General features: G+C 41.3%; 2 protein-coding genes across 3 annotated transcripts; both read right to left on the reverse strand.

Annotated features, from left to right (window-relative positions):
• Nucleotides 1–277: 277 nt before the first annotated feature.
• tnfaip8l2b (tumor necrosis factor, alpha-induced protein 8-like 2b) lies at nucleotides 278–5,429 on the reverse strand. 2 transcript variants are annotated; one of them, XM_042108459.1, is made up of 4 exons: nucleotides 5,385–5,429; nucleotides 5,227–5,348; nucleotides 1,915–2,234; nucleotides 278–1,456 (listed from the first exon to the last, which is right to left on the reverse strand). In XM_042108459.1, the coding sequence occupies exons 3-4, from the start codon at nucleotides 2,230–2,232 to the stop codon at nucleotides 1,214–1,216; spliced, it is 561 nt and encodes a 186-aa protein (XP_041964393.1). In that variant the 5' UTR covers nucleotides 2,233–2,234; nucleotides 5,227–5,348; nucleotides 5,385–5,429; the 3' UTR covers nucleotides 278–1,213. The 2 variants fall into 2 exon arrangements, with proteins under 2 accessions (XP_041964393.1, XP_041964391.1); XM_042108457.1 differs by lacking the exon at nucleotides 5,385–5,429 and having other exon boundaries at nucleotides 5,227–5,367.
• Nucleotides 5,430–8,504: 3,075 nt separating this feature from the next.
• On the reverse strand, nucleotides 8,505–18,511 carry LOC121720924 (soluble guanylate cyclase 88E-like). The gene is made up of 17 exons (XM_042107416.1): nucleotides 18,196–18,511; nucleotides 17,466–17,640; nucleotides 16,656–16,788; nucleotides 15,950–16,124; nucleotides 15,699–15,790; nucleotides 15,318–15,575; nucleotides 15,039–15,180; nucleotides 14,657–14,782; nucleotides 13,995–14,115; nucleotides 13,032–13,161; nucleotides 12,702–12,848; nucleotides 10,261–10,407; nucleotides 9,965–10,121; nucleotides 9,582–9,691; nucleotides 9,331–9,420; nucleotides 9,005–9,123; nucleotides 8,505–8,871 (listed from the first exon to the last, which is right to left on the reverse strand). Exons 2-17 carry the CDS (start codon nucleotides 17,591–17,593, stop codon nucleotides 8,505–8,507), a joined length of 2,442 nt encoding a protein of 813 aa, XP_041963350.1. The 5' UTR covers nucleotides 17,594–17,640; nucleotides 18,196–18,511.
• Nucleotides 18,512–25,634: the final 7,123 nt, after the last annotated feature.

A 25,634-nucleotide genomic window follows, 5' to 3' on the forward strand; every position in this document is an offset into this window, starting at 1 on the left:
TCTTATGGAATTGTACATTACTATCCATGTTGTATATTTTCAAAAGCTAATTTAGCTATTTCATTTAGTATGTATATGTAAACATTTTGCTAAATCTATGTATCACTGTATTAATTAAGACAAAATGCAATTTATTTGTTTTGCATCATAGAGACTAGATCTTTTTGTGAATGTGATAATTGATCCTGATTTATCATAGGCTTAGTTCAAGTTTACCCTATCTCTCAATCTGACATCACATTTATTCTTGCATGCAAAGACAATCTGTAGAATAGTGAAATGTTGACAATTTATTTCAAGTTTTATGAGTACTATTGGGTAGAATGTTTATATCCTCCATCCATTTCCATATGTTCATAGGTTTGCCAGTGCTGGTCAACAGTCTTGTGTTGTAGGCCTGTTCAGGAGAACCAATTTGCAGTGAGTTCAGTTGAAATGTTGCACTTGGTTACCTGGATGCTCCAGTGATCTGTTAGCCAGTGCCGTGTCAGGAGGCCTACTGATCTGAAGGTAAGCAGCAGCATTTGTGAATTCTCTGAAGACTTGATAATTTGAATGAACATTTGATGGCTTTGTAGACGGTCTTGTCACTTTCTCAACAGTGGCTATGGTTAGACAATGCCGAGATAACACATAAATCATGAAGGTTACCACTAGATGGCAATATGGGTTCATGGATGTTCCAAGTCATGCATTCTCTTCCAATCATGCCTCTGTAAATTTAACTTTAAATGTACATTTTGTATTTCATTCATTTTGTCTTGATTTCACAATACCAGTTGTCAGTTATGTAATTATATGGAGTGTAGACATTTAGGAAGGAACACAATAATTGTTTGTATTTGAAGATCTAATTGTAAATAGCTTAAGTGTGATACATGGAGGAGGACGGAGATTCCACTGTGTACAAAGACTAAGCCCAAAAACAACAACAAATTATATTGAAAACTTAAGCTTAAACAGTTTGTCTTCGGGTAAGGACCTTTGGTGATTGTTATTTAAGGAGTTAGATTTTATATTGAATATGTAGATATGTAATATGTACATACATTATTTTACACACAAGGCCACAGTACATACACAGACTGGGCCTTTTTGTCATAGTTGGTCATCTGTGTAAGGGGGTTTGTCTTGATGCAACATTGTCTGTTTCAGTGCACAGCTGTTGCATGCAAACCTGCCACATAAGAAGTCATTTTGTGATCTGTCATTCTCATAACTTGCCCTCTTCCAACAGTTTGTTTAGGCCATTGCAGATGTTTGTGAGGTGGGGTTTGTAAGGCCCATTAGGTCTGTAAAGTTCTGACAGCAGCTTATTGTCAGAGTAATGGTTGAAGACGTGCTGGATGCGGTTTTGTGACTTCGGCGTAAGGTGCTTTTCCACAAGCCTTAGAAGGATGTCCCGGCAGTCACTCAGGATCTCCGAAATCACAGTACTCTCAAAGGTGAAGTCCACCTAAGTCAAATGGAAATAGATAAAGGCAATGTTATCCTCCTCATGTTATTTTGAAGGCATGCATGGTTGTCGAACTGCAGCGTGATGCTGTTTTGCAATAGATCATGACTACTTTTTTTTTTTTTTACTTCAACTTTAAAGTACCGGTATGCCTAAATGACATATCTAAATGACTTCTCCCAGTCTTATGGACCTCACACCAGGCAGTCCATAACACCACACAGCACCATGTATTGGAGTGTGAAATGAACCCTGTGGTACCCTGCCTCTGTATGAATAATATATGTATGTAAATTTCTCTCAAATGTTTCCTGTAACCAGTAAGTTATCACAGTTATGTGCTGAAAAAAGGGCACAACAGGAGAGTCTCTAGTTTGAATTCCCTCAGGATCCCCCCTCTCCAGAGCTAGGCTACTCCCTTTAAGCAACATATAAGCTTCCAGGAAAGCATGACTTACCTCATGGAAGCTTATTGCAGTCATGGCACCTTGGTGCAGCTTCTTCTTAAAGTTCTGGGCGAGACTTAACTCTTCTGGATCGAAACGGCTGTGGCGGAAGAGTACACCAATCTTCACGGCGATCTTGACTAGGTCCTTGATGACCTTCTGGGCCTCTGTTTTGTTTCCACTGTACTCCTTTGAGACCCAATACAGCTCATCCAGGATCTCACTGCTGGTGTCGTCGATGAACATCTGCACCACCGACTTACTGGCCATTTGACTTAAGATTTTCTTCTGGGCCTTCATGGCCATATCCTTGGTGCTAAAAGCCTCCATTGCTTCACAGATGTTCATAAAAAAGATGGAAAGAGCTTAGTTACTGATTTTTTTTAGGTAAAAGACTGTCCCATTTTTCTATTTTCACAGTTAATAGAAAAACATTTTGTTGCATGAATTTGAACCAAAATGATCCCATCTTCCTGTTTAAAAAGGTTTATTATGACATGTAGTGTTTTTATATCCCTTTGAGTGTTGGCCTTAGGGACCCCAGAGCTCCTTGACTCTTTAAAAGCCTGACTCTGAAGGGACCATAGATATCCTCTAGGAATTCAGCAATGTATCCACATCTCATAAACATAACAGCTTGTTGATATGCCCATTATATCTGTGTGTAGGGCAATAAGACCACATTCTTTGTTGTGGTAAGAGCTTGCGTGCAACAAAAATGAAGACGTAACAGTCTGCCAGCAAGGGTCCAGGCTGTTTGCCCCTGGATGTAAAACATCACAGCTGGTTATTTCAGATGGTCAATATTCTAAATAACTACCCTGGCAAGCTAGACCCACATCGCTAGGGTGCGTTTAGATTTCTTGGCTACTAAATAACATCACTGACCCCTTAAATTCCGGAAATGGTTAATGTGTTTGGGGGCTAATACATCAGTAAATGTGGCATGAAAATTAACCATGAATATGAATTGCATGTGCTGTGTTTACAAAAAGCCCCTTAAAGAATAAAATGGTGCTCTACTCTTCAACTTTTTGGCTTAACAGGGAATAAAGTTCAATTGTGTGGAGGGCTTTCGGGCAGGCTCAGAACAGTTTGCAAGTGAGGACAAGAAGGGAGAGTGGTTGGTTGATTGCATAGTTTGAGCAGGTTTGCACACGCACCACCAGATTTCATCAAACACTCAGTTATGTGTGGGGGTTTAGGTACTCGAAGGAATATTATTGCATTGGCCTTAAACATGTCACCTCATTGAAGTCATAAATAACCTAAAGTGTATCAATAACTTTTTGGGATTGCAAAAACATAGCAACAAATCAGGAAGCAGACACTTTAAGGAATAATTTCAGAATAACATCTACCAACTTTAGCTACCACTGACTGCTGTAACCTGGAGGTGAATATCCAGCCCTGTTCCTCAGGAAATAAAAGGATCATTTGGATTCAGAGAACATTCTATTAAATCAATTTCTTGAATAGAGATAATGATGACAGAAAGAATGCAATGGCTATTTAAAAGTCTGTGTAGCTCCAATTCTGTGCCAGTTATCCAATTAGGATTTGAGAGCTGTGCGGTCCAATCAGTCAATTTTCCTGCTCCATCAGAATGAATATGTGCTGGAAACTGTAATCCTCTAATTTAATACAGAATCCAAAACAAGCTGCACATCCAATATATGCCATCCTCAATTATCTGTGCTGTTCTGTGCTAACCAGACATCTGCTACAGACATCTCATGACCCATTCTAAATACATCAGGTCATGAGGAAAAGCTGCGAATGCAAAATCTTTGTAACATGTTTAGAGAATCAGAAATGTATATAATTTAGGACAACATTAAGAAGAGTTTCAGCATAAAGGAAGATTGTGAAATAGAATAAGACTCAAGTACTTCTAGGCCCCTCCAATTAAAGGTGTAAGCCAGTTGACTTATTTTAACACAAGCGATTTTATATTCAACTGTCATTACCATGGGTGTTCCCAAAAAAAAAAAAAAGGCTAGCGCGGACGACAGCTGTACGACGACGAGCTATCTGATTGGACGAGAACCCACAGGCGAGGTAAATATTTAGCATTCCACAGATGACTGCTGTGAGGTAAAGCCTTGGACTCTCACAGGCGCTGTGCAGGATAGGAGCAGACCCATTGTCTTAATGACCAGCGGGTCATTGATAACTGCATCATCGCAAAGCCCTTCAGTGGGGGTTGGGGGGATGGCTGTCATCCGTTAAGGGCTTAGGTCAAGAACTGGCTGTCACTAGGGCAAGAGGCTTCAGCTGGTTGACTCACCCTTTGTTTGGACATAGTGCTTTTTTTTTTTTTTTTTTTTTTTTTTCATTTATGTGCCTCAGGAGGTGAAAGAACAAGTGGAGAGAAAAGGAGTAGAGAGCAGCAGGGAGGGGAGGGACCTGCATGTGTTTGTGGGGCCACACATAAGTCGCGCTTTCCTTGCTGGTCCATGTGTATGCTTGTATGTGTCACAGGCTGGTGTGCTGGTCATTTACACCACTTTCTTTCACAGCTTTCAACACCGATATCGCTTGTGTTTGTGTGTGTGTGTGTAACTAAAATAGAACACCTTAGGCTGATGGAATGTTTGTACAGTTGAGTGAGCAGAATCCCTCCCTGTGCTTGCTAGTGGTTAATCGCTCCAGTTTTAGCATTGATTCCGACACGCAACCCTGTTCTCTTAAAAAGGAAGTGAAAATGGGATCTGTTGAACAGTATCACTAAACCGTTTGTGCCTCGCCATGATCTGTTTGGCTATTTCTCACTTTAGAGAAGCCAAATACAGTTTTCTGTATTCTTTTCAGAACCTTTAAAAATGAATGAGGCATCTCTAGTCTAACTGGAAATAGATGGTTCCATGGTTGTTGAGTCTTGGTTGTGCAATTTCAAGAGGCACCACTAGACACTCATACCCCACTCGTGAGTGTGTCAGCAGAGCAAGCAGCAGTACCTGTTCCAGCTTGACTACAAATAGCAGTATTCCCCTCGAAAGCAGACAAGCTATGGAGAAGTTGGACTGTGGAAAGAATGTACACTTGAACTAGCTGTTCATGTTCTCCAGTGCATCCAAAAAACGAGAAGCATCTCAGCAGCAAGCTTTTTTTTTTACTCATTCTTCTCATCTTTTTGTTTCTTTTAAAATACTATTGGAGCCAAACAGAAAACAGGTTGTGTTTTGACTGTATGCATAGTTGAAAGCCATGAGTGGTAAGGTGTCTCTAAGGCGACCGCAAACACTCAGAAATACTCACTGGGCAGGCACGCTTAATCACCAGTGATAAGACACAACAACTTTGAATTCAAAACAAACATACCTGTTTCTCTGTGGTTTCCCTCCCTCCTCTCAGTCAGATTTTTCCCGCTGTTCTGCACGTGGATCAGGTGGTCAGGTGGAACATGAAGTACTGGATCAACAGAGTCCCAAGTTTTGACTGGGAGTACTGGATCAATAGAATCCCAAGTTTTGACTGGGTGAAAAACAAATATCTTCCGTGCCACTCCAGTCAGTGCTCGCCACTCTGTTTCAAGATAATTTCAGTTGTACTTCCTTGAGGAACTAATTGTTGAAGACACACCCCTGGGTGTACATCTCTCTCTCTCTCTCTCTCTCTCACTCACTCTCACACACACACACACACACACACACACACTCCCTCCCTCTCTCTCTTTCTCTCTCTCTCTCATACACGCTTTGCTGCTGACATAGTGTCTCTGCCTGTCCTGACAAGTGAAACTACCAGAAAGAATTCAGCTGTGATCCAGTGATGCCGTGCTTTGAAAAGGGGAAGGCTTTACTCTTTTTGTCACGGCTGTTACTGGAATGTGCAGCTACTGTCAGCAGAGAGTTTGAAGTCTCATTGACTGCAATTTAAGCGCTTCAGTAGCAGATAGCATCTTTGTTGAAATTTAAACATTTGTTTTGGAGTGCTGGAGCACTGATGTCATCTGCGCACTGAGATTCCCTCAATTTTGTTGAATGTTCTTCCATGAAGGACTTGTCTATGGCATGGATACAGTTAGTTTGATAACTAGGTTTTCCAGAGAGCTAAAGGACAGTAAATCTCAAACACCCTAAAGCTGAAAGTATTTTTATTTTTCTGTAAAGTCATTAGTATGTCTGGTATATTCTGCGTATCTTATGGTTATTGCTCTGCACCATACAATGCTCATTATCATGTTGGTAAGTATGTGCTTCATGTAACAAGACATCACATAGGCAGGCAAATGATCCATACTTTACTGTCTCCTTCCTTGCTGGCTCAGTATAGAGGAAGTCAGCCACTTACTGATATGAACAGTCATTATCTGCCACGTATAGTATCTGAATGACAACCAGATGGACCTGGGAGGTGCGTTTTAACTTAACCATCATCTGCTTCACTGGAACTGGCTCCGTGCCAGCAATTGTTTCCAGGTCAGAGGACACATGAGAGGTCATTCCGTGGCTCTCTTCAACAAATGGGTGGGTTTTTGTTTACCTTCGGCTCACTGAACGGACCATTCTGGAACAGCCCAATCCCTGTTGCGTTTTTAGTGTTGCTGTTTGTCTTTTTATTCACTTATTGAACTTCGGCTGGCACAGGGAAAGAGCGATGGAGAGGCTGTGATGGCTGCTGATAGAATTAAGATCGTCACCGTGGCAACCAACAGGAAGTGTTGCTCAGGCGGTTTCCTGGTGGCTCCCCTGTTATCATTCAGTGACATCGTAGAGTAACATGTGAGAAGTGTTGCTGGCTGAAAATAGCATGAGAATGTGGTTGGCCCTCTCATTCTAATGTAGTGTCACTGCGTTTATGGGTCGCTTTGCATGCTACTTAGTATAGCGATTATCAGTGCCTTGAGTGTAGATATTTAATTTAGTGTGGCACTAGATCCAAGACATACTCACATTGTTTTAATTTTCCATTATAACTACTATTGTTTGTTGGTATCAATACATCGTATCAATAATATTTTTTCTCCTTCCACAGACACACACACACACATATGCATTCAGATAACTGAAAGCTATGCACAGACTATATAAAACTTTAATGTAGATTGTACTGGAAGTAATACAGTGGGCTACTCCAATGCAGAGTGGAGCTATTTCATTTCAAATATGAAATCTGTAGGTGCACCCAAGTACCACCAGTTGACTACATTCTCCAAGCAATTGTTGTCATTACTTGGTTGTCATTGTGTCAAGTGTATTATAATTATATTGATAAAATCAAAGCTATTGGGGTTAACTAAATATGTATCACTGAAAAAGTATTTCACATCATCATCATTATCAGTGCAACATAACTTGAAAACCAGAAACAGGTTATGTAGAATGTAATAACAACTGACCTCAGCAAATTAACTTCTACTACAACCAATGAGATGGTAATAGCTTCACATGTTGAATATGATAAGGCTGTAAATGTCGTTATGACAATAATTTCAGCATTTATATGTTACAGGTATATTAACACACTATTGTATATATAAGCTTTACTAGAATAACAATAAAATCAAACATAAAGTAGTCTTTTGACTGTACAACAACTTATATGGACAAATCATGGAAATGATTGAAAACATTATTACAAACAAAGGTTAACATCTGTAGATTACTTTTGATCCCTGCCAGACATACATCAAGCAGATGAATGAATAATGAGTATGGATTTGTATCTTAAATGAAAAAAACAAAAAAACAAAAAACAAATAAAGCACCACCCCATCCTTAAACATAGCAGCCTTTCAGTGATGGCAGCTCTTCCATGTTTACTATTATTAATATTATTATTTATAATGATAAAAATAATAATAAAAATACAACTACTGCTACTAATAACAATAATATTAGTAATATAGTAGTAGTAGTAATAGTAGTAGTTGTAATAATATTCATATCCTTTTTTGTCAAAATAATTGTACTTCAGCAGCAATGTTCACCTATAAAGCCTAATTTACAGTGCAGGTGACAATGTCACTCAACACAAATGATGTGAAAAGACTACATTTGTGTTTGCTAGGGCATCTCAGACTTCATATACATCTAAAATTTGAATGTGTTTGCTATTCAGTGGTATTTAGATTCAGTGGCCTTGTTGACAAGGATTCAACCTTCTGGCAAGTTAATGTTATCAGCATCCAAGGTGGCTAGCAGTGTCACCTGTAAAATTCATAAAATGTTTACGGTTGGTAGGGGAGATGTAATATCTGTGTCACGGATCAAATCACAAAGGTTGAAGAGAAAAAATCTGCTATTTAGGATTGTTCTCTCTAGTTTATGAGACTTGAACTATAACTAATGGTATTTATCTACTGTAGGTAATGGAGTTGCCATAGAAATTATGTGTTTATGTTATTACATTATGATCTGAGCCAGCTTGTCATCAGTGACAGACTATGAAAGCCAGAAGGTGATATGTCATAAGACTCTTCATTTTAGTCACGTGACACTAGTCGTCTGGGCTATGAATTAACCTGAAGAGCAATCAACTTTCCTTTACTGGAAGCTATGCATGTGGATCAAAAGACAAGGATCATATGACTATTATCTCTTTCTTTCTCCTTCTCCATTTCTCTGTCTCTCTCTTTCTTTCTCTTTCTCATCTTCTTAGAGGAGTCTGCAGGCGGTGCTGCGCATGGGGAGGTTAGCCGGTAGCCGCCTATACTGTTGCCTGAAACTATGCTTCTTGTTATTGAGCACTAGACCCGCGTTCTCCTGGCCACCAGCAGGTGGCACAACCTCTGCCGCATTGCCAGAGTTGTTCTCCGCCTTTCCGCCTTTGTTGTTCTTAGTCTTTTTGACCTTTTCTTTGTCTTGGGGTTCTGTGGCAACCGTGGTGTCCTCCGTGCTGCCCTCTAGTGGGGGGAGGGCGTCGGGCGGCAAATCTGTCTGATCTGGGGGCTTGCCCTCAGCCTGCTCCTCATTGGGGATGTTCAGATTGGAGCTAGAGCGTTTGGTGTTGGTGCAGATGGAGCTGTGGACGAGAGAGCAATAAAAAACAAAGGATTACATAATGACTCCTCAAGGCGAATGCATTTGCGTTTTCTGGGTTTTTTGTTTTATTTTTTTGCATGGTTATGTAAAAGGCCTTGCCCTTGTCCACCCACCCGTTGGAACTGCGGTCCTCTGAGTCTTTCTGCTCGCTGCTGTACCTCAGTTCAGCTGGAGTCTTGAAGGAGAGGTCCTTCTTCCCTTTCAGCCAATACGTCTTCATATAGCCCTTTCCCTGTGGCAGGACGTGAGACGAAGAGCACATTGTTGTTTTATCAGCTCTGTATTAACACAATGTTATCAGTATTGAGAATCTACTTCACACCCACAGATTGTAATGTCAAAGGTATACCAGTTGTGACGTCTTGTGGCTAGTGTAATTATTTTCTGCTTGCACATCACTGCTTATAGAAATGCATATGGAAGAGGGGTTGTACAGTACCTTCACAAAAATCTTTCCTCTCTCTTCAATAATGTATGGCTCATGTTCCAGATGGTCCTTTGTTGTCTGGCTAATGTGGATTTGCATGCCCTGCAAAAGCAAAAGAAAGCCTTCAGCTATTGTAGGGCTATATATTTAGTTTAACATTGATTTACATTGTTACATTAAACATTGTCTTGGCATGGCATCACAAACTTTGTGGCAATATGACATAGCTAATTATGAACAAAGAGGAATGATGAACTACGCACCACTCCATTACTCTCCATACGGGAGGCTGTGTTCACTGTGTCACCAAACAAACAGTAGCGTGGCATCTTCAACCCCACCACACCTGCCACCACCATGCCAGAATGGATGCCTGCAAAGACATAGAAACATGAACACCTGAAGTGAATCCATGATGACCAGAGGATAAGAGGAAAACATCAAAATCGATTTAGCTAGCTGTTTGGATCTGCTGAAGAGGTTGTGCCTTCAGTCAAATGCTGGTAAAATATGAATGTGACTAGTAGATTTCAAATGCAAAATAATGATTTACTATTGAGTGGCTGGTGACGTATTTTACCATTCATCTGTCAGTGACTGGTCGATGTTAACACATTATTTAACTCTGTTTGAACAGTCCACTAACCAACTCTGATCTGGATGTTGTCCCCTGTGGATGGGTCCTTAAGGTGGTCGATGGAGCTCAGCATGTCCAGGGCCATGTCGCAGATGTGGTGGGCATGGAATGTGGTTTTATTGGGAACGCCTGCGACCACCATGTACGCATCCCTGATGGTCTCCACCTGCACACCACACGTGAAGGGTGTGTGGTCAGAGCAGAACTCTTAACAATGCAAATGCAAACAGTTCAAATACTTCTGGTACGTTTTACATGCAAGATGGGGGGAAGTAAACTTTGAGGCATGGCTGAGGCCTGGTCACCTTGTAGACGTTATGCTTCTCACTGAGGGTGTCGAAGACTATGTAGATTTCATTCAGCATGTCCACCACTTGCATGGGTGTGATGTGAATGCAGATCTCGTTGAACTTTACCACATCACTGAACAAGATGGTAACATCTGGGAATACCTGAAGGGATCACAATATAGAACAGAATAATACTCTCTATATATCTGTACCGGGTCATGCAAGAAATACATTTATCTCCACATTTCAGTGTAGTTCAAGAGAAATATTCTGACACATATTGATTGTCCTGATTTACATACATATAATAATAATAATAATAACAATAATAATAATAATAAACTTTGTATAGCACCTTTCATACACAGAATGCAGCTCAAAGTGCTTTACATTTGGAACATGTAACACAATAATAGAAAAGAATCAGTCATTCCTCTTCGTTGTTGTGGACGTTATACAGTATACGCATTGCTAACAAATGCTTAGGCTAACAAATGCTTAGGTCCCATTGATGTGGACTCTAAGCGCTCAGCCTTGGTTTGTTCTTAGTATTTGCTGTGATTATATGAATTTATATACAGATGTTTAAGGAACACAACGACCGGAAGACTGGCAGCCCTTAACCCTCTACAAGCACGCTTATGGCAACAGTGGCAAGGAAAAACTCCCATATTCCAGGAAGAAACCTTGAGCAGAACCTGACTTAATAGGGGGAGCCCATCTGCTTCTGGCTGGCTGCAGCTCTAATGGCAGCAGACGAATGTAGAATAATCTAAAAAAGCAGTCTACAAGATGAAATGGGTTAACTAAAGACTCAGATACAGGTATGTTTTCAGGTCCTTTTTAAAGATATTCACTGAACTCGTCTGTTTGATGTACAGAGGCAGGGTGTTCCTAGACTAGAAATCTAGACGCACCCTAGCGGCAGCAAATCACATTTGCTGCCAGGACTAGTCTAGCAACTCTCCGTTGGCTTGTGAGCTCGAAAAATTAAACTTTTATCAGGCCAATCAAATCGTGTATAGAGTCGTTAGGCGGGCTTAGCATAATGATTGATGGCAGAGTTGCAACGGTTTGGCTTGAATTCCCTGCTACTTGAAAACAAAGAAGATGGGTGTTGCTGTTGGCGAACAGTCTGACACAAGTTAAGCTTTTTTTAAGTTGGCAAAAGTTTGAACTAGCCAACTAGCTCCGCTGGTGGGAAAACGCATGGGACTCATAGCACTGTCCTATTGCGTGCAGAGGGAATTTGAAAGACAACCGATTATCCCGCCCCTCAGACTGAGCACTGCAAACGGTGAGTGCCCAGACCCTACATTTTAATGTGGGTCAGGCTAGGGTGTTCCATAACTTTGGGGCATAATGGATAAAAGCAGATTCTCCACTTTGCTTGTGGGGCACTTTAGGTACAATTAACAGATTAGCATTAGAAGATCTAAGTTTCCCTTGTGGTTGATAAGATATTAAAAGCTCAGAGATATATGACGGTGGCGGTGCTATGCAATTCAGAGCTTTGTAAGTACAGTAATTAACATAACCTTAAAATTAATTCTATAGGAAACAGGGAGTAACACAGGGGTGATGTGCTCTCTCTTCTTGGTCTTAGTTAAAAGTCTAGCAGCAGAGTTCTTTATGACCTCCACTTCCACTATGTTTTTTGGGGAGACCAGGAAAAAGTGCAGTGTTTCTCAAAGTGTGGTCCGCAAGCTATCCCAAGTGGTCCGCGAGCAAACATGGTAAAATATTGCAATATTTAACCAACTTGTATGTAAATCCAAACAGTTCTGCAACATTGCCTATGTAATCTATGCCAGTTTAAATCATATGAATCCTCTAACACAATAAGCAAGGTGTAAAGACAATAAGCCAGGTGGTTCAGTGAGTAGGCCTATTGGGTAATATACTGTTGAAGTAGATGGTCCGTGATTTTTTTTTTTTTGGTTAAGTGGTCCTTGGTCTGAAAAAGTTTGAGAAACACTGCAGTAGTCTAACCTGCTAGTGATAAAGGCATGGATTAGTTTTTCTGCATCTTGTTGAGTTAAAAAGGGCCGCACGTTGGCAGTGTTTCTCAGGTGGAAATAAGCTGTCTGAGTAACTTTACTGATATGGGGCTTGAAGCTTAACTCTGCATCTAAGATGACACTGACTACACTCACTGGTGCAGTGCATGTGGGTAGTTTCACAATCAGGGTAAACGCTTTTTTCGCCACAAGGCCTAAAAATTGAACCGTCTTGATATATCATAATTTATGTGATGTGCTATCCAACAATGACATATTTTGAGGTTTACAGACATGTATGGGGATAATGTCAAGCGCTTACCCTGATTGTGAAATTAAGTCTCATTTAGTGAAAGGCAGTGAAGGCCCTCTGTCATTCTAGTGAATTCTATTATGTAACTCGGAAGTAATGGTGTGTGATCATCAGTGTTAGGTGTGTTCAGTGGATGTGTCTACCTGACAGGTCTCCAGGGCCGTGATGCCTTTGCGGAGCCGGTCAGCCACAGCTTTAGGGATCATGGCATACAGCAGAGAGTCGCCTCTCTTCTTCTCCTCGTCCAGCTTCTTAATGATCTCTTGGAGCTGGGCATACTTCTGCTGTTCCTGTGGGAAAACAGCATTAAATGACGTCAGTTTCTCAGTCTCTTACTCCAGTAGAGGACCCAGCTCCCTCACTCTGTGTGGAGGCCTTGGCCAGTTTTGGAGCTTGCTTGTAAGATATGGCCTATGATATAATAGGCCTGTTTGTGTGTGTGTGTGTGTGTGTGTGTGTGTGTGTGTGTGTACCTGGTCCAAAGCCAGCTGAAGCTCAGCCGACTGCTGTGTTCCAGCTAGAATGAGTTCTCTGCTGGAGTCATGAAGGTTCAGGTCATTTACATAAACCCCCATTTTAATCATGTCCTCCACAGTCTCGATACTTTGTAGAGAGATAAGGTTGGAGAGACAGATAGACAGACATAGAGGGGGAGAGAGAGAAGAAGAAGATAATTACTAAATGTTTTTGTTATTAATGCTTTTGTTAATTAGACTTCTTTCAAACATGTATCCAATACCTCCTTAGAGGTGCACTATGTGCTTCTTCATATAATGACCTAAAGATGTATTGTTCCTGTTATGCTAATAGAACTAATAATGGCGTTATTGACAACATTTACCAAAACAAAGGTCATATTTAGTAATGGCAAATCTGTGTGTTTAATGGATATCTGCTTCCCCCTTTTAAGAGTTACGCTTTTTTGTCAGTTTGAGATCTGAAATTACTTAATTAACCATCATTAGGACACAAACAAAAAAGCATCTGATGTTTTCATGGCTGAAACCGGAATAAATGAATTGAGACTATGCGTAACATTTCAAAGGCTATGGCATTTTAGAGAAGCACAGTGGGGCAACAAGTGAGAAAACCACTGAGCCACCACGAGGCCCTTTAGAGACATGAGACATGGTAGCCACCACGAGGCCCTTTAGAGACATGAGACATGGTAGCCACCACGAGGCCCTTTAGAGACATGAGACATGGTAGCCACCACGAGGCCCTTTAGAGAGAGACATGGTAGCCACCACGAGGCCCTTTAGAGACATGAGACATGGTAGCCACCACGAGGCCCTTTAGAGAGAGACATGGTAGCCACCACGAGGCCCTTTAGAGACATGAGACATGGTAGCCACCACGAGGCCCTTTAGAGACATGGGAGAGACGTTTTTGTAGAAGCGGCCCCAAAATGGGGAGAGACTGTTTTGGAAACTTACATGGGCGTCCCCAGGAAGATGAGGGAGTCCCATTGGGGCACATACTTCATCTGGCCCTTCAGGTGAAGGGGCTTCTTCGGCGGCTCCCGCATGTCCTCGAATATGGTCTCACTGCATTTCCCTAGGCAGGAGAAAAATGAGACCATGGTTCCCATCTGTACTGCATAAATTAGACTCATTGATCTTAATGCAGTGATAACTTTCGTGTAGGCATGGTACACGATGGTACATGTTTTGTGTAAATAAAATTGACCAGACAAATATGGTCGTTGAGAAACTGGTCAAGCTTTACAGCACAGCAAACACCCTTTTTAGTAGTTGTTGTTGTTATTTTTTTGTCCCGGGTGCATTGTTCCCAAAGCAGCCATAATATATTACATTATTTCATTAGTGGCCGTAGATAAATGTATCATTTTCCCCTCGCTCTGATGTGCAATGTAATTTCCCTGTGATGTATCAGTGTTAATGTTGGTGTTCCGCAGTGCGGGGCAGCTGAGGAGACTGGACAGAACAAACACATCTAGCACTGTCTGGAGAAGAGCTGCTGCACACTCTCATCAGCCCTGGTGTGTGTGTGTGTGTGTGTGTGTGTGTGTGTGTGTGTGTGTGTGTGCGTGCGTGCGTGTGTTTAAGCGTAGGAGGAGGCAGGATGCGATTCTCACCGGTCACCGTCTGGAAGGCCAGAAGCTCGATGTCCTCTCCGCCCGAGTTGGCAGAGCTGTTGTACTGTGTGAGAGCGCTGCTGTACTCCTGGTCCATCCCCTTCATGTCGTCCATGGCTTTGATGTCTAGAAGAAGACACTGCATTTGTTCAGTGTGTGTCGCTAACACAAAGGTCAAAGGTCAGCCAATATGTGCTCTCAGATTTTTCAGGTGATGACATGTACTTTTAGCCTGAGGCCTCAATGACCCAACTGCTCCTCCTAGTGCCTGAAGATGGGCATTACGTTGAAGTCTTTAGTTTTTCTGACTGTCTCAGATGTCTAGATACACTTATTGATTTGTCCTGAGGGCTTCATCTTATGGATAAAAGAAGAGCCATACCCCGCTTCTCTTTCTTCGGTTTCTCAATCTCTTCTTTCTCCTCAGGCTCCTCTTTGCTGAGTTTTGGGATGTTTACCTTCTGTTTGCTCTCAACCACAGCTTTGGACAGCAGCTCAAACACATTGTTCAAGTGGGTGTAGATCTAAGTGCATGATATAAAACATAAAAAAGGTCTAAATGTATGAATATAACCTGTGGAAAAAGATAACACAATATACTGTATATTGTCACTTTTGTTCTTTTGGGAGATTTACAGTGGGGTTCCACTCCTTCACCTACATTGTCCCAGCTGAACTCGAGCATCGGCCGAATCAGGGTGAACTCCTCGTCGACCTTCTTGCCCTGCAGGTCAGAGAAGACCTCCTTGAGGCCGTCGCCGATGCGGTACATGGTCATGTCCCGGCGGAATATGACACTGAAAGGGAACATGTCGAAAAAGATGCCCCTCTTCATGGGCAGTTTCTCGTAGCCAGGGGCTGTCTTCTGCTGGGGCATTCGATGCTTGAAGGCAGCATTGTCAAAGTTCATCTTGTACACCTGCAACAAAATTGAATAGCATAGAGTTATGAGAGAGAGACTTGACATTAATTAAGAATAAAGAATTCCTCTCTCTCTCTCTCTTTCTTGCTCTCTCTTTCTCACACTCGCTCGCTCTCATACCACATATGTCATTTTCTCTGTCTCCTCCTTTGACAGAATCTCCACCTCGATATCTGTGTTGTAGAATTGCCGGCCCACTTGGGAGAGTTGCCCTTTATGAAGGAGCACAGGAAGTTACCACACAGCAGTTTGATGAAAAGGAGAAATCATACACCAGCAGTGTATGTTTCATCAGAGTAACATAAAGTGGCCATTCACTGCATTGCAATGATAAGCACCATCTTCTGCCCTTATCCACCCCCCTACGGTACCTTTGACAAACTGGGTGAAGCCCTTCCTGGTGCTGCGGTAGTGCAGGGTCAGGCTGGTCTCGCATTCCTCCTCCACGCAGAAGCTGGGAGGCTGGACCTTGGGGAAGGAGAAGCGGAAGTACTCGTGCAGGTTGTCCAGCTCGTTGATGAAGTCTCTCACATTCCGGCCAAGCACCTGATCAAAGGACCATGGTCAGTTTTTTTGTATATAATATAATCTTTGTTATTTAGTTTTAGTTTTTGTTTAGTTAATGTAGTTTATTTCTTTCAGGGATCATGTGCAAAATGTATTAATATCTGAAAGAGAGGAAAACAATTGGACCAGATTTAGCTAGCTACAGTAATTTCCATCTGCAGTCCATGGGCAGGTAAAGGGAACAGCACAATACATTGGGAGTCTGACATTGTTATCAATTTATTGATAATTGTAAAAGTTGATAGTATAAGTATATATACTCTTTTGATCCCGTGAGGGAAATTTGGTCTCTGCATTTACCCCAATCCGTGAATTAGTGAAATACACTCAGCACACAGTGAACACACACTAATCCAGGCGCAGTGAGGGGTTAGGTGCCTTGCTCAAGGGCACTTCAGCCGTGTCTACTGGTCGGGGTTTCGAACCGGCAACCCTCCGGTTACAAGTCTGAAGCGCTAACCAGTAGGCCACGGCTGCCCCGCGGCTGATCAATGTCATAAAAGAATATACCTTCAGTATCCGCTCATAGCCATAATTCCCTATCCTCTTGACCATGTAGACCCCGAAGGCATACATCAACTCATCGTGCGTCTTGCCCAAGACTTCCCCAGCTGCCTTTGCCAAGCGAAGGATGAGATTGTCACTGCAACAGAGTAAAACTGGTATAACCCTATTGCAGATCCTATAGAAACATGGCCTATGAAAATGAACAGATTTTTTTGAAAGGCAAGAATGAAAATAGTCTGAGGACTCCGAAACAGCAAATGTTATTTGCCTGGATGCCAGGCCTTTAAAAGTGTAATGAACATTTAGGCCAGGGTTTCCAGTTCATCCTGTACATCTGCTGAACTCCATTATCCAATTTCAGAGGTAATCCAGCAATATATTACAGACCTCCCAAAGATCTTGATGGGTTGAGGGAGGTTTATGAAGGCAGTAACTGAAGTCTTTAGGACGGGAGTCTCCAGGAGAATAATGCCTTGTTTACATTTATCCTATTGTCCTCCTTTTGAAGAGTCTCAAACCAGAAGACTTGACCAAGAATGTGTTATTCTTTAAAGTGACATTTGGTTATTTGCCATTTATGCATGTTAATCATTCAGGCGGCTTTTAGATTGTTTTAAAGCTTCTATATCCATAGCTTTCCTTCCTCCTCCTCAACACAAACACACACACACACTCACAAACACACAAACACAAACACACTTGCCTTATACGGATGATTGTGCTCACCCTACTGTAACTCTTTGCTAATAAAGAAATATTCCATCTTTATCATAATCAACTTATTGTAAGTAAGGATAAGCGTGGTTGGTTTACTTGTACATCTGGTGCCGGACAAACTTAAGGTGGGGTATCTCTGCACGGGCCTCAATCAGTCTCCAGACATCCTCCCCATATGACTCGTTGATGTAATCATTCACCGCTTCCAGGTACAGCCCATACATCTTCAGGAGGCTGGGAAACCACCAGATTTCAGCCCAGGTTAACTGCTCTGTCAATGGAAGGCAGGGCAAACTTGGACTGAATGAGGTAATGTAATCATTTCAATGATAAGTTGATAAAAAGTTGATAAAACAACATTTAAAAAATATATTATAGACCCTTTCAACGCAAGACCAACGCAAATACTTTGAAATGAAAAGGAATCAGACTTTAGTGTAATGCTCTACAAAATGCTGAATTTAATGTTTTTTTTTTGTCCCCAAGTTACCATTAGCTCAATGTCATTTACCGGATATGCCTTAGGAACACACATATTTGTTTATGCAGTTGTCTATAGACATAAATATTGTGCAAAACAGTTATTATAAAAGCTTTTATAACATATATATTGTGACTGAAATGATGCATTATCTTACATGAATGTGGTTGTGCATCAATGATACAACAATGACGCGTCAGTTACATAGAGCTTTAAAATCAGTCCAACAGTAACTCCCACTTAACACATACAACCATCAGCTATACCATAATTTTAACTTTCCACAAACTAAACCTTACAACAATTCAGTCAAGAAGGAAAGAGGGGAAAAAATGTGTTACTTACCTGCAGTTGCTCAGTCCAGTGTAATCCTAGCAGCCAACTGAGGGGGTCTGTGTCCGAATGGAGTTCCCCTCTCTCTACAGACACCTGTTCCTGGCACCTTTGCCTCTTGAGGTACTTCTCTGTCAGGACAATGGGAGCCCCGGCTAAAATAAGAGAGTTAGGGCCTGTTTGTGGCAGGTGTTAGCTTACCCAATAGTCTCACTTCCCTCACCTTTGAGATTACAGTGAGCTATCACAATCACAGGGAACTCTCGTCGGGGGTGTACAAACAATTTTGAGCACATAGAAAATAACCTTTCTGATCAAACATAACATGTCAGCACACTCAGTGATGATGTGAATCAGATGTGTTTCGGCAAACGATCAGGCAATTTCGCATGAATGCACATTTTTTATGGTTTACGCCCAGCTTCCTTGGCACGTGTGTGAGGGTCACCTGTAGCCTTGGGAGATGAGAAGATCAAGCCACTGAAAGGAGCCCCTCGTGCCTCAGACTGGATGTGTGACAGAAACGCTGTTTTCCACATCTGTCTGACTGACGATGCTATATCACATTTAGGTACCCACTGTCTTAGCAACAGAAATGCTGTGTATCCACTCAACATTTCATCTCCCATGAAAGAACAATCAACCAACCAAACAAACAAAGAAACAGATAAACAGTATTTTTATATGCATGCTATTTAGATTCCACTTCTCTCTCATTTGCACAGGATGGACATTAACAGAAAGGCACATGCTGCATCATAAAAATCAGTTCTATCTATTCAGATGGCAGTGTGCTGTCACCAGTAAATGAATCGCCGTGCTGAAACAATGGCCTCGTCCCATGCAGCGCTGTAATACTGTCAGAAAATGTAATTTTCAATTTCAGACTACGCTTCCTCTACTGCCTGTGAGTAATGTTCTGTGTACTGTCTGATTAAAATACTTTATTTCCCAAATGACCTTTTTTCCTAGCCCGTAATAGATAAAATGATATTGATGTGATCATTATGTTGCAGTACCAAGCAAAGATTGCTAGGGGGCAGTATTGGAGCATAGTGAAAACTGGTAAGAACTTTCATGGGATGTGGGGTTTTAGCATCTAAACTGCTCTGCTGAATAACAGATGTAACTTCATCCACCTTCTGTCACCATGTGTGTGTGTGTGTCTATGGATACGTATGTGTGTGTGTGCGTGTCATTGCTTGTGTTTCAGAAACTTGATTACTAGACAAGGCAATTAGCAACACCCCTTCCCCAACTGCCATCACACGTGCACACACACACACACAATTACACTGCTGTGAGCCACAGTGATTTTATTGTGTAGGCTCAGCTGATAATTAGCACCCTCAGCCTCTTTGCTTCCTGCTGGAGTCTGCTGCACCTCCATGCTCAGTCTGTCCTTCAGCAGATCCTGCCTGGTTACAGGCTGCAGGTGATTTGGTGCCACAACCAAGGCAGATAGCATAAACTACAACTGGGAATGTTGAAGGTGCAGCGTTTGGGACTAGTGTAGTTGAACATGTAGTTGAACTAGTAATATAGCTACATGCAGTAGCTTGCTGGTAAATATTCATATTAGTTGTACATGTTGTAGTATAACTATTTCTAGTGTGAGGTAATTGGTAGTTTTGTTATGCTTTTAAAGTAGCTTCCTTTTAAAGGTGACTGTATATCAGACTTTAATCGGTTCTGGAATTATTATATATATAAAAAGAATAGTGGCAGCCTCTCAAGTAATGAGTGGTTAGTTTGTCATTCAGGATGATAACTGCTGTTTGAGGCAGCATCAAAAGTCACAGCTGCCATATGTTAACTGTTACTTATTGGGCTTGAAGAATAATCATGACACAAAACCTTACATTATCACAAGAACAAACAGTTGTGTTTTTCTGTTGTACACAGGACATATGTTCAATTCTTTATGCTATTGGTTGGGGACTTCCCACAATGGTCAGTCAAAAAGCTAAATTAATACTGGACAATTAATTTAGACTGGACTGAACACATTGATTCTGTGACTAGGAGGATTGACTGCATCAGTTTATATGCCAATCACACTCAAATAACACATATCAACAACACTTATAGCCTATCAGATGGATTCAGCTAGCCATTAAACAGAGTTGAGCCGTGTTAAAATGAAAAATGTTGCAAAGTCACCAACTGTAAGATTGAACATGCGTCAGTGCGTGTGATCCTTGAAACCATGGTGATGGTTGCTTTGTGATCATGCTCTACTAGCTGAGGTGTGGGTAAACAGGGGTCAGGTTTTCTGCTTGATGTGTGAAAAACATTTTATCCTCTGCTAATCCAGCTCTTTCTCTTCTATTTTTCTCTCAGGTGACCCTGACAGATGGACCATGGAACCCTCATAGAGGAAAGGGTTAATGCTTTGGCTGTGTAGGCACTTAAAATGCCACACGGTGCAACCTTTCAATCCGAGTCCAACAAAAGCGCAATACTGGCAGAACACAGATTTTCTTTTGTAAAGTTGCATGAAGTAATACAGTGTGGTAAAAGTGAAATAAGTTGAAACATGTTGATATGATAAAGCAAATGTTTGAGAATATTATGATGAGAAATGTCTTGTTAACTGTGTGGTTAATTTGAATTCAAATCGGTTCCAGATGCATCTGTAGTTTTTGTCCGTTCTGGCTGTTCTTATTCCTGCCTGCAGTTGGTAGCCACGGACTGAATTCAAAACCATATCAACAACCCACTGGGAAAAAAAAGAGCTACGCCAAGACCAAATACATTTGGCATCTGACAGAATATACATTCTTTTTTCACATTTATTCTGATTAATTCAGAACCTGCAGTAAGTATCCTTGGATTTGCAGCCAACTCATCTTGCAGTGAAGTCAGGAGTATAACATTGAAAAAATAATAAAACACCAGACATTTTTAAAAATATTCACACCCTGATATGAACCTTAAATGGCACATTTGTACATTTTTGAATGTGGTGTGTGCAAAGCACATTTCTCACTATGTCTAATTTAAACTCAAGGATAGACTTAATCAGTGGCGTGGTACATTGGTTCCCCAACTAGGCCAAGATAGGATTGGAGAAGCCGGTTTAATAGGAACGTGACCACACAATGGCGCTGGGGATGATTCACGTGCTGTAGAAAATGAGAATCCCCTCAGCAGTCTGAGGCTCTGTTGGCCCTATTGTGCCCATGAAGTTGAATGCTTCATACAGGTCTGTATCCAGCTCCCATCTTGCCATTCTCCCCCTCAGTGTCCCTGGCGGTTCAGCATTGTGCCGCGTCTTTATTTCACAATCCCATGATGCAGCGCTCTTATTGGTTTTACTGTGCACACAGCGGCATGCAGGACTCTGTCTGAATGCTAACGGATATAGTGGTGGGTTTTTTTTTAACATTGGGGGTCTAGTCTCCGATTCTCTCTCACCATCTCTCTTCCCCTCGTCTGTCCCTTTACTCTTCTCTGTCTCCATCCCTCCTGTCTGTCTGTTTCCCTGTCTGTCTGTCTGTCTGTCTATGTATCTATCTATCTATTTATATCTATCTATCTATCTATCTATCGGTTACACTTTACTTGACAGTGTCGACATAAGAGTGACTTGACACTGTCATGAATGTGTCATAAACGTTTATGACATAACACTACTGTTATTAAGTGACAGTTGTTTTTTGTCATAACAAGTTAGGATTAGGATTAGGGTTTAGAGTTATGGTTAGGGTTGGGGTTAGGATTAGGGTTAGGTTTCATTTGTCATGACAGTGTCATGTGTTCATGACAGTGTCATGTCGATACTGTCAAGTAAAGTGTTATCTATCTATCTATCTATCTATCTATCTATCTATCTATATCTATCTATGCGTTTGTCTGTCTATCTATTTAATTGTCTGTCTGTCTGTCTGTCTGTCTATGGCTCTATGTCCATCCATTGATGATCCATCTCTCTATATTTAACGCACGCCGCCTCTCTCTCACCCTTGGTCTCCTGTTCTCCTCTCTTTAAGTAATAATGTAGCTGGATGTACAGTTGAAGGTGGCACTGTATTAATTCAGCTCTCTTATATTTCCTACTCCCACTGCATTAGCTTAATTGGAATCCCTACACGTTATGAACCTGCCGCCTGCCCGCCTGTCCATCCACTGCCCAGGCTGTCTAACCCAGCCTGATCTGCTTTGCCTTGCTCGGGACAGAGCAGGCTAATCGCAGTACCCCCCCCCCCCCTTCCATTCCCCATTCCAAACTTTGGGAAGGGCTCAGATGAGACCTTGTGAAATCGGCAAAATTACAACCATAAAAATCAGTCATAATGGAGCCGGGCTCTGAGTGGGGAAGAGAAATAAAGAATGACAGAGAGAGAGAGAGTGAGACAGGGAGAGAGCAAGAGAGAGAAAGAAAGAAAGTGGATTCAGGAACTAATGCATAAATATTCCATTAACTTTGCGCTGTGCTTTAACGGTACATACTTGTCTTCAGTCTGCTGATTTGGAAATGAAATTACACCATGAAGAAAACAGACGAGAAAAAATGAAAAGAAAAGAAAAAGAAAGACACAGTCTCCTTATTCCATTTCCACCCTCGATTCCTTTTTCCGCCCTTCACCTTATCAAGGGTGACACTAATCCAATTGGAGCTCTGCTAGTGACAGCTCTAATGTGGTTATGTATACCGATTCCCTGCAGCATATTCACACAATATCTTTTGCATACCATACCATACCATCTTTATGCTACAGAATAACCATACACAGATTAGGATAACTCCACACCATTCCCATTGCAGTTGCATATGCCATAGCAGAACTCTAGGTGGGTAACATGACAAATCCCCTCTAAGGAATCTTATAAGTCTAACATGTCAAAGTGACAATAGCCTACTGAGGTAGGCAGGAAGCCACATGCTTCTTCATAGCTCCTCTGTGAGGTAGAGGTAGGTTTGGGGCCGTTGCTGTAGAGTGAAGCTCCTGTATGTGATTGACTCTGGGCTATGCTATGCTGTGCTAATCCTGTCATGACACAGAGAGTGTGTTGTTTTGACTTATGGCTGTAATACTCGTGGTATTCCTCTAGTACAGGGTTTTGGGGTATGAAGAATATAAATTACTCTGTGTTTGAGAGTAATTGGACAAATGTGGTGTGTGAATTTTACACGCGGGGACTGTAAGCTACATTTCAAATCCATTAGTTGCAGACAAACAAAACAGCTAATAGCCATGAAAACAAAGAGGTCTCCATAAAGCTGTACCTTACGAACATTAAATAAATGATTGAGGTAATATCAAAGAAGCAATAACCAGTAGTTATTACAACATAATGTTGTGTATTTGGATGTTAATGGTTTCTTTGTAATGTTTGATTAAGAGTGACATGTCGACATAAGAGTGCAATAATAGGCTAATTTGGAAAAGAGTAATATGTTATTTAAAAAATCCATACGTTTTAGTATTGAACATTGCATGTTTTAAGAATAGTTACGTTTATGGTTTATTCAGGTTAACAACACCTCTTTAGGGTTGAGTCAGCAAAATGTTGAAATTTGAGCTCAATGGCCAATGAAATTACACCTGTAATGGTCCTGTGGTCCTGAAGGAAGCTGTTTATGGTTGATTTGAGCCAATATGTTTGTTTGCCAATTACAGAGCAAGAACTGTGTGTGAGTACCAGTCTTTTGTTTGTTTGTTTGTTTGTTTGTTTGTGAAGCACTCTGAATGGACAGCTAAAGGATTGCAAGGAGCGGTTTACTGACTTTGACTGAAAGTTGGTTTAGAAACATAGACTGCAACTAAAACCTTTGTGAATATAACTTGATGTGAAATGTCATAAATGATTAAACATGTACTTAAGCTACAGTTTGTATAATAAGACACAGACAACATATTATTTGGGGACTTAGCTTTTACATGTTGACTTTGAGAGATGATGAGGTTTTGTTAGATGGCATGAGAAGCAAACCCAGTAGATCACAGCACAGACAAAGATGGTTGATTACGAAGATACTTGAGAGGACCTGAGAGGACACTTCCTGTCCCCGGAAATGTATGCAAATAGGGTAGCAGTAGTACACGCCCGCATGAGGGGGGGCCACTATCCCCCATTTATGCAGTGATCGGGCTCCCTTTTTAACATTGAGGTCTATGGCAGAATCCAAGAATTTCCCAGAATTTGTCAAAGCCTTATTTTTCTGAGCAATGTATCCACATTTCGGACACGGTATCATGATCTCCAAACCCTCCTCTCCATTTCAGGAGAATGTCGTGACAGTATGACCCTCCAGTCGGGAGAAATTTTTTTTTCAACATTAATGAAGGTGTACACCAAGTTTGTTTTGTACTCTGGCTTCTGTCTGGCGTGGAACCGAGGCGGTCAAACGTCAGTCATACGTCAGTGACACGCCCCTGTGCAGGCGGGGACTGAACTCCACTTTGCCTTCATAGACATGAACTAGGACAACCCATCTTGCTAATATTTAATTATATCTGTGGCAAAGATAATTACTTAATTATCTTTGCCACAGATATATCACTGGCCATCTTCTCCTCACCCTGTCCTTCCCCTTCCTGTTGTATTGGTTTTTAGACTGATGGATGGACAGTTGTATCCTCCAATGAAATGGGAATGAACAGGATAACTTAACACACTTGTCCGGCAACAACTCAGGCACAATTCTACTCAGGCACTGTGAGTACTGTATATATCCCTTTATTATAATAGCTGTCTCAGCAAGTGATGCCTCCCATGTAGATACCATCAAAAAAGTAATAATAAGAATATGGGTAATTATAAGTGAGGGAATCCTAATGAGTGTTTTTAATTAAAACCATGCTCAGCTGTGAGCATCTCCAGGCATGGTCCTCAGGCACCAAATTACAATGCAAGGCTCTTTTCATCAAGGCATTTCAAAGTGAGCCGCTCATCAATATTTTAACACATACAGTTTGGAGGTGAAAGGAATTTGTAATAAAAAAGACTCATATCTTAAACAAAAAAATTGTTGTGTGCATCAAAATGTGGATTTAAAAAAATACCACTTGCAGGTCTGTCTACTTGAAGGCATATTTGCAGCATTGCATGTGTATGAGATCATCTCTGGAGGTCATTTGAACTGCTGTCAGGTCACAAGTCAAAAGTGTGATGATGTGTGATTATTTCAAGATTTCTCATTGTTCATATCCATCTGAATGTGGCCATGCATTTTATCTGTGACTTAGCTTAACAGTCTGAAATGATGGGAAGGGTTACATGTGCAGACATATGACATATCTAACCTGGCTTATACTGTCACTTAACTGGAGAAGCGATATATATATATATATATTTAAGCAATATAGCACGAGTGAGAGTGGGGTTGGTCATGGATATTCCCACGGGTGTTGTTCGGCCGTAGCCACGAGGCCGGAGGCCAAGTGGCGCAGGCAACAATAGTTCCATAGAACCCAATTGTTGTATAAATATATATATATATA

This window comes from Alosa sapidissima, chromosome 10, assembly GCF_018492685.1.
Source record: "Alosa sapidissima isolate fAloSap1 chromosome 10, fAloSap1.pri, whole genome shotgun sequence".
NCBI lineage: Eukaryota > Metazoa > Chordata > Actinopteri > Clupeiformes > Clupeidae > Alosa > Alosa sapidissima.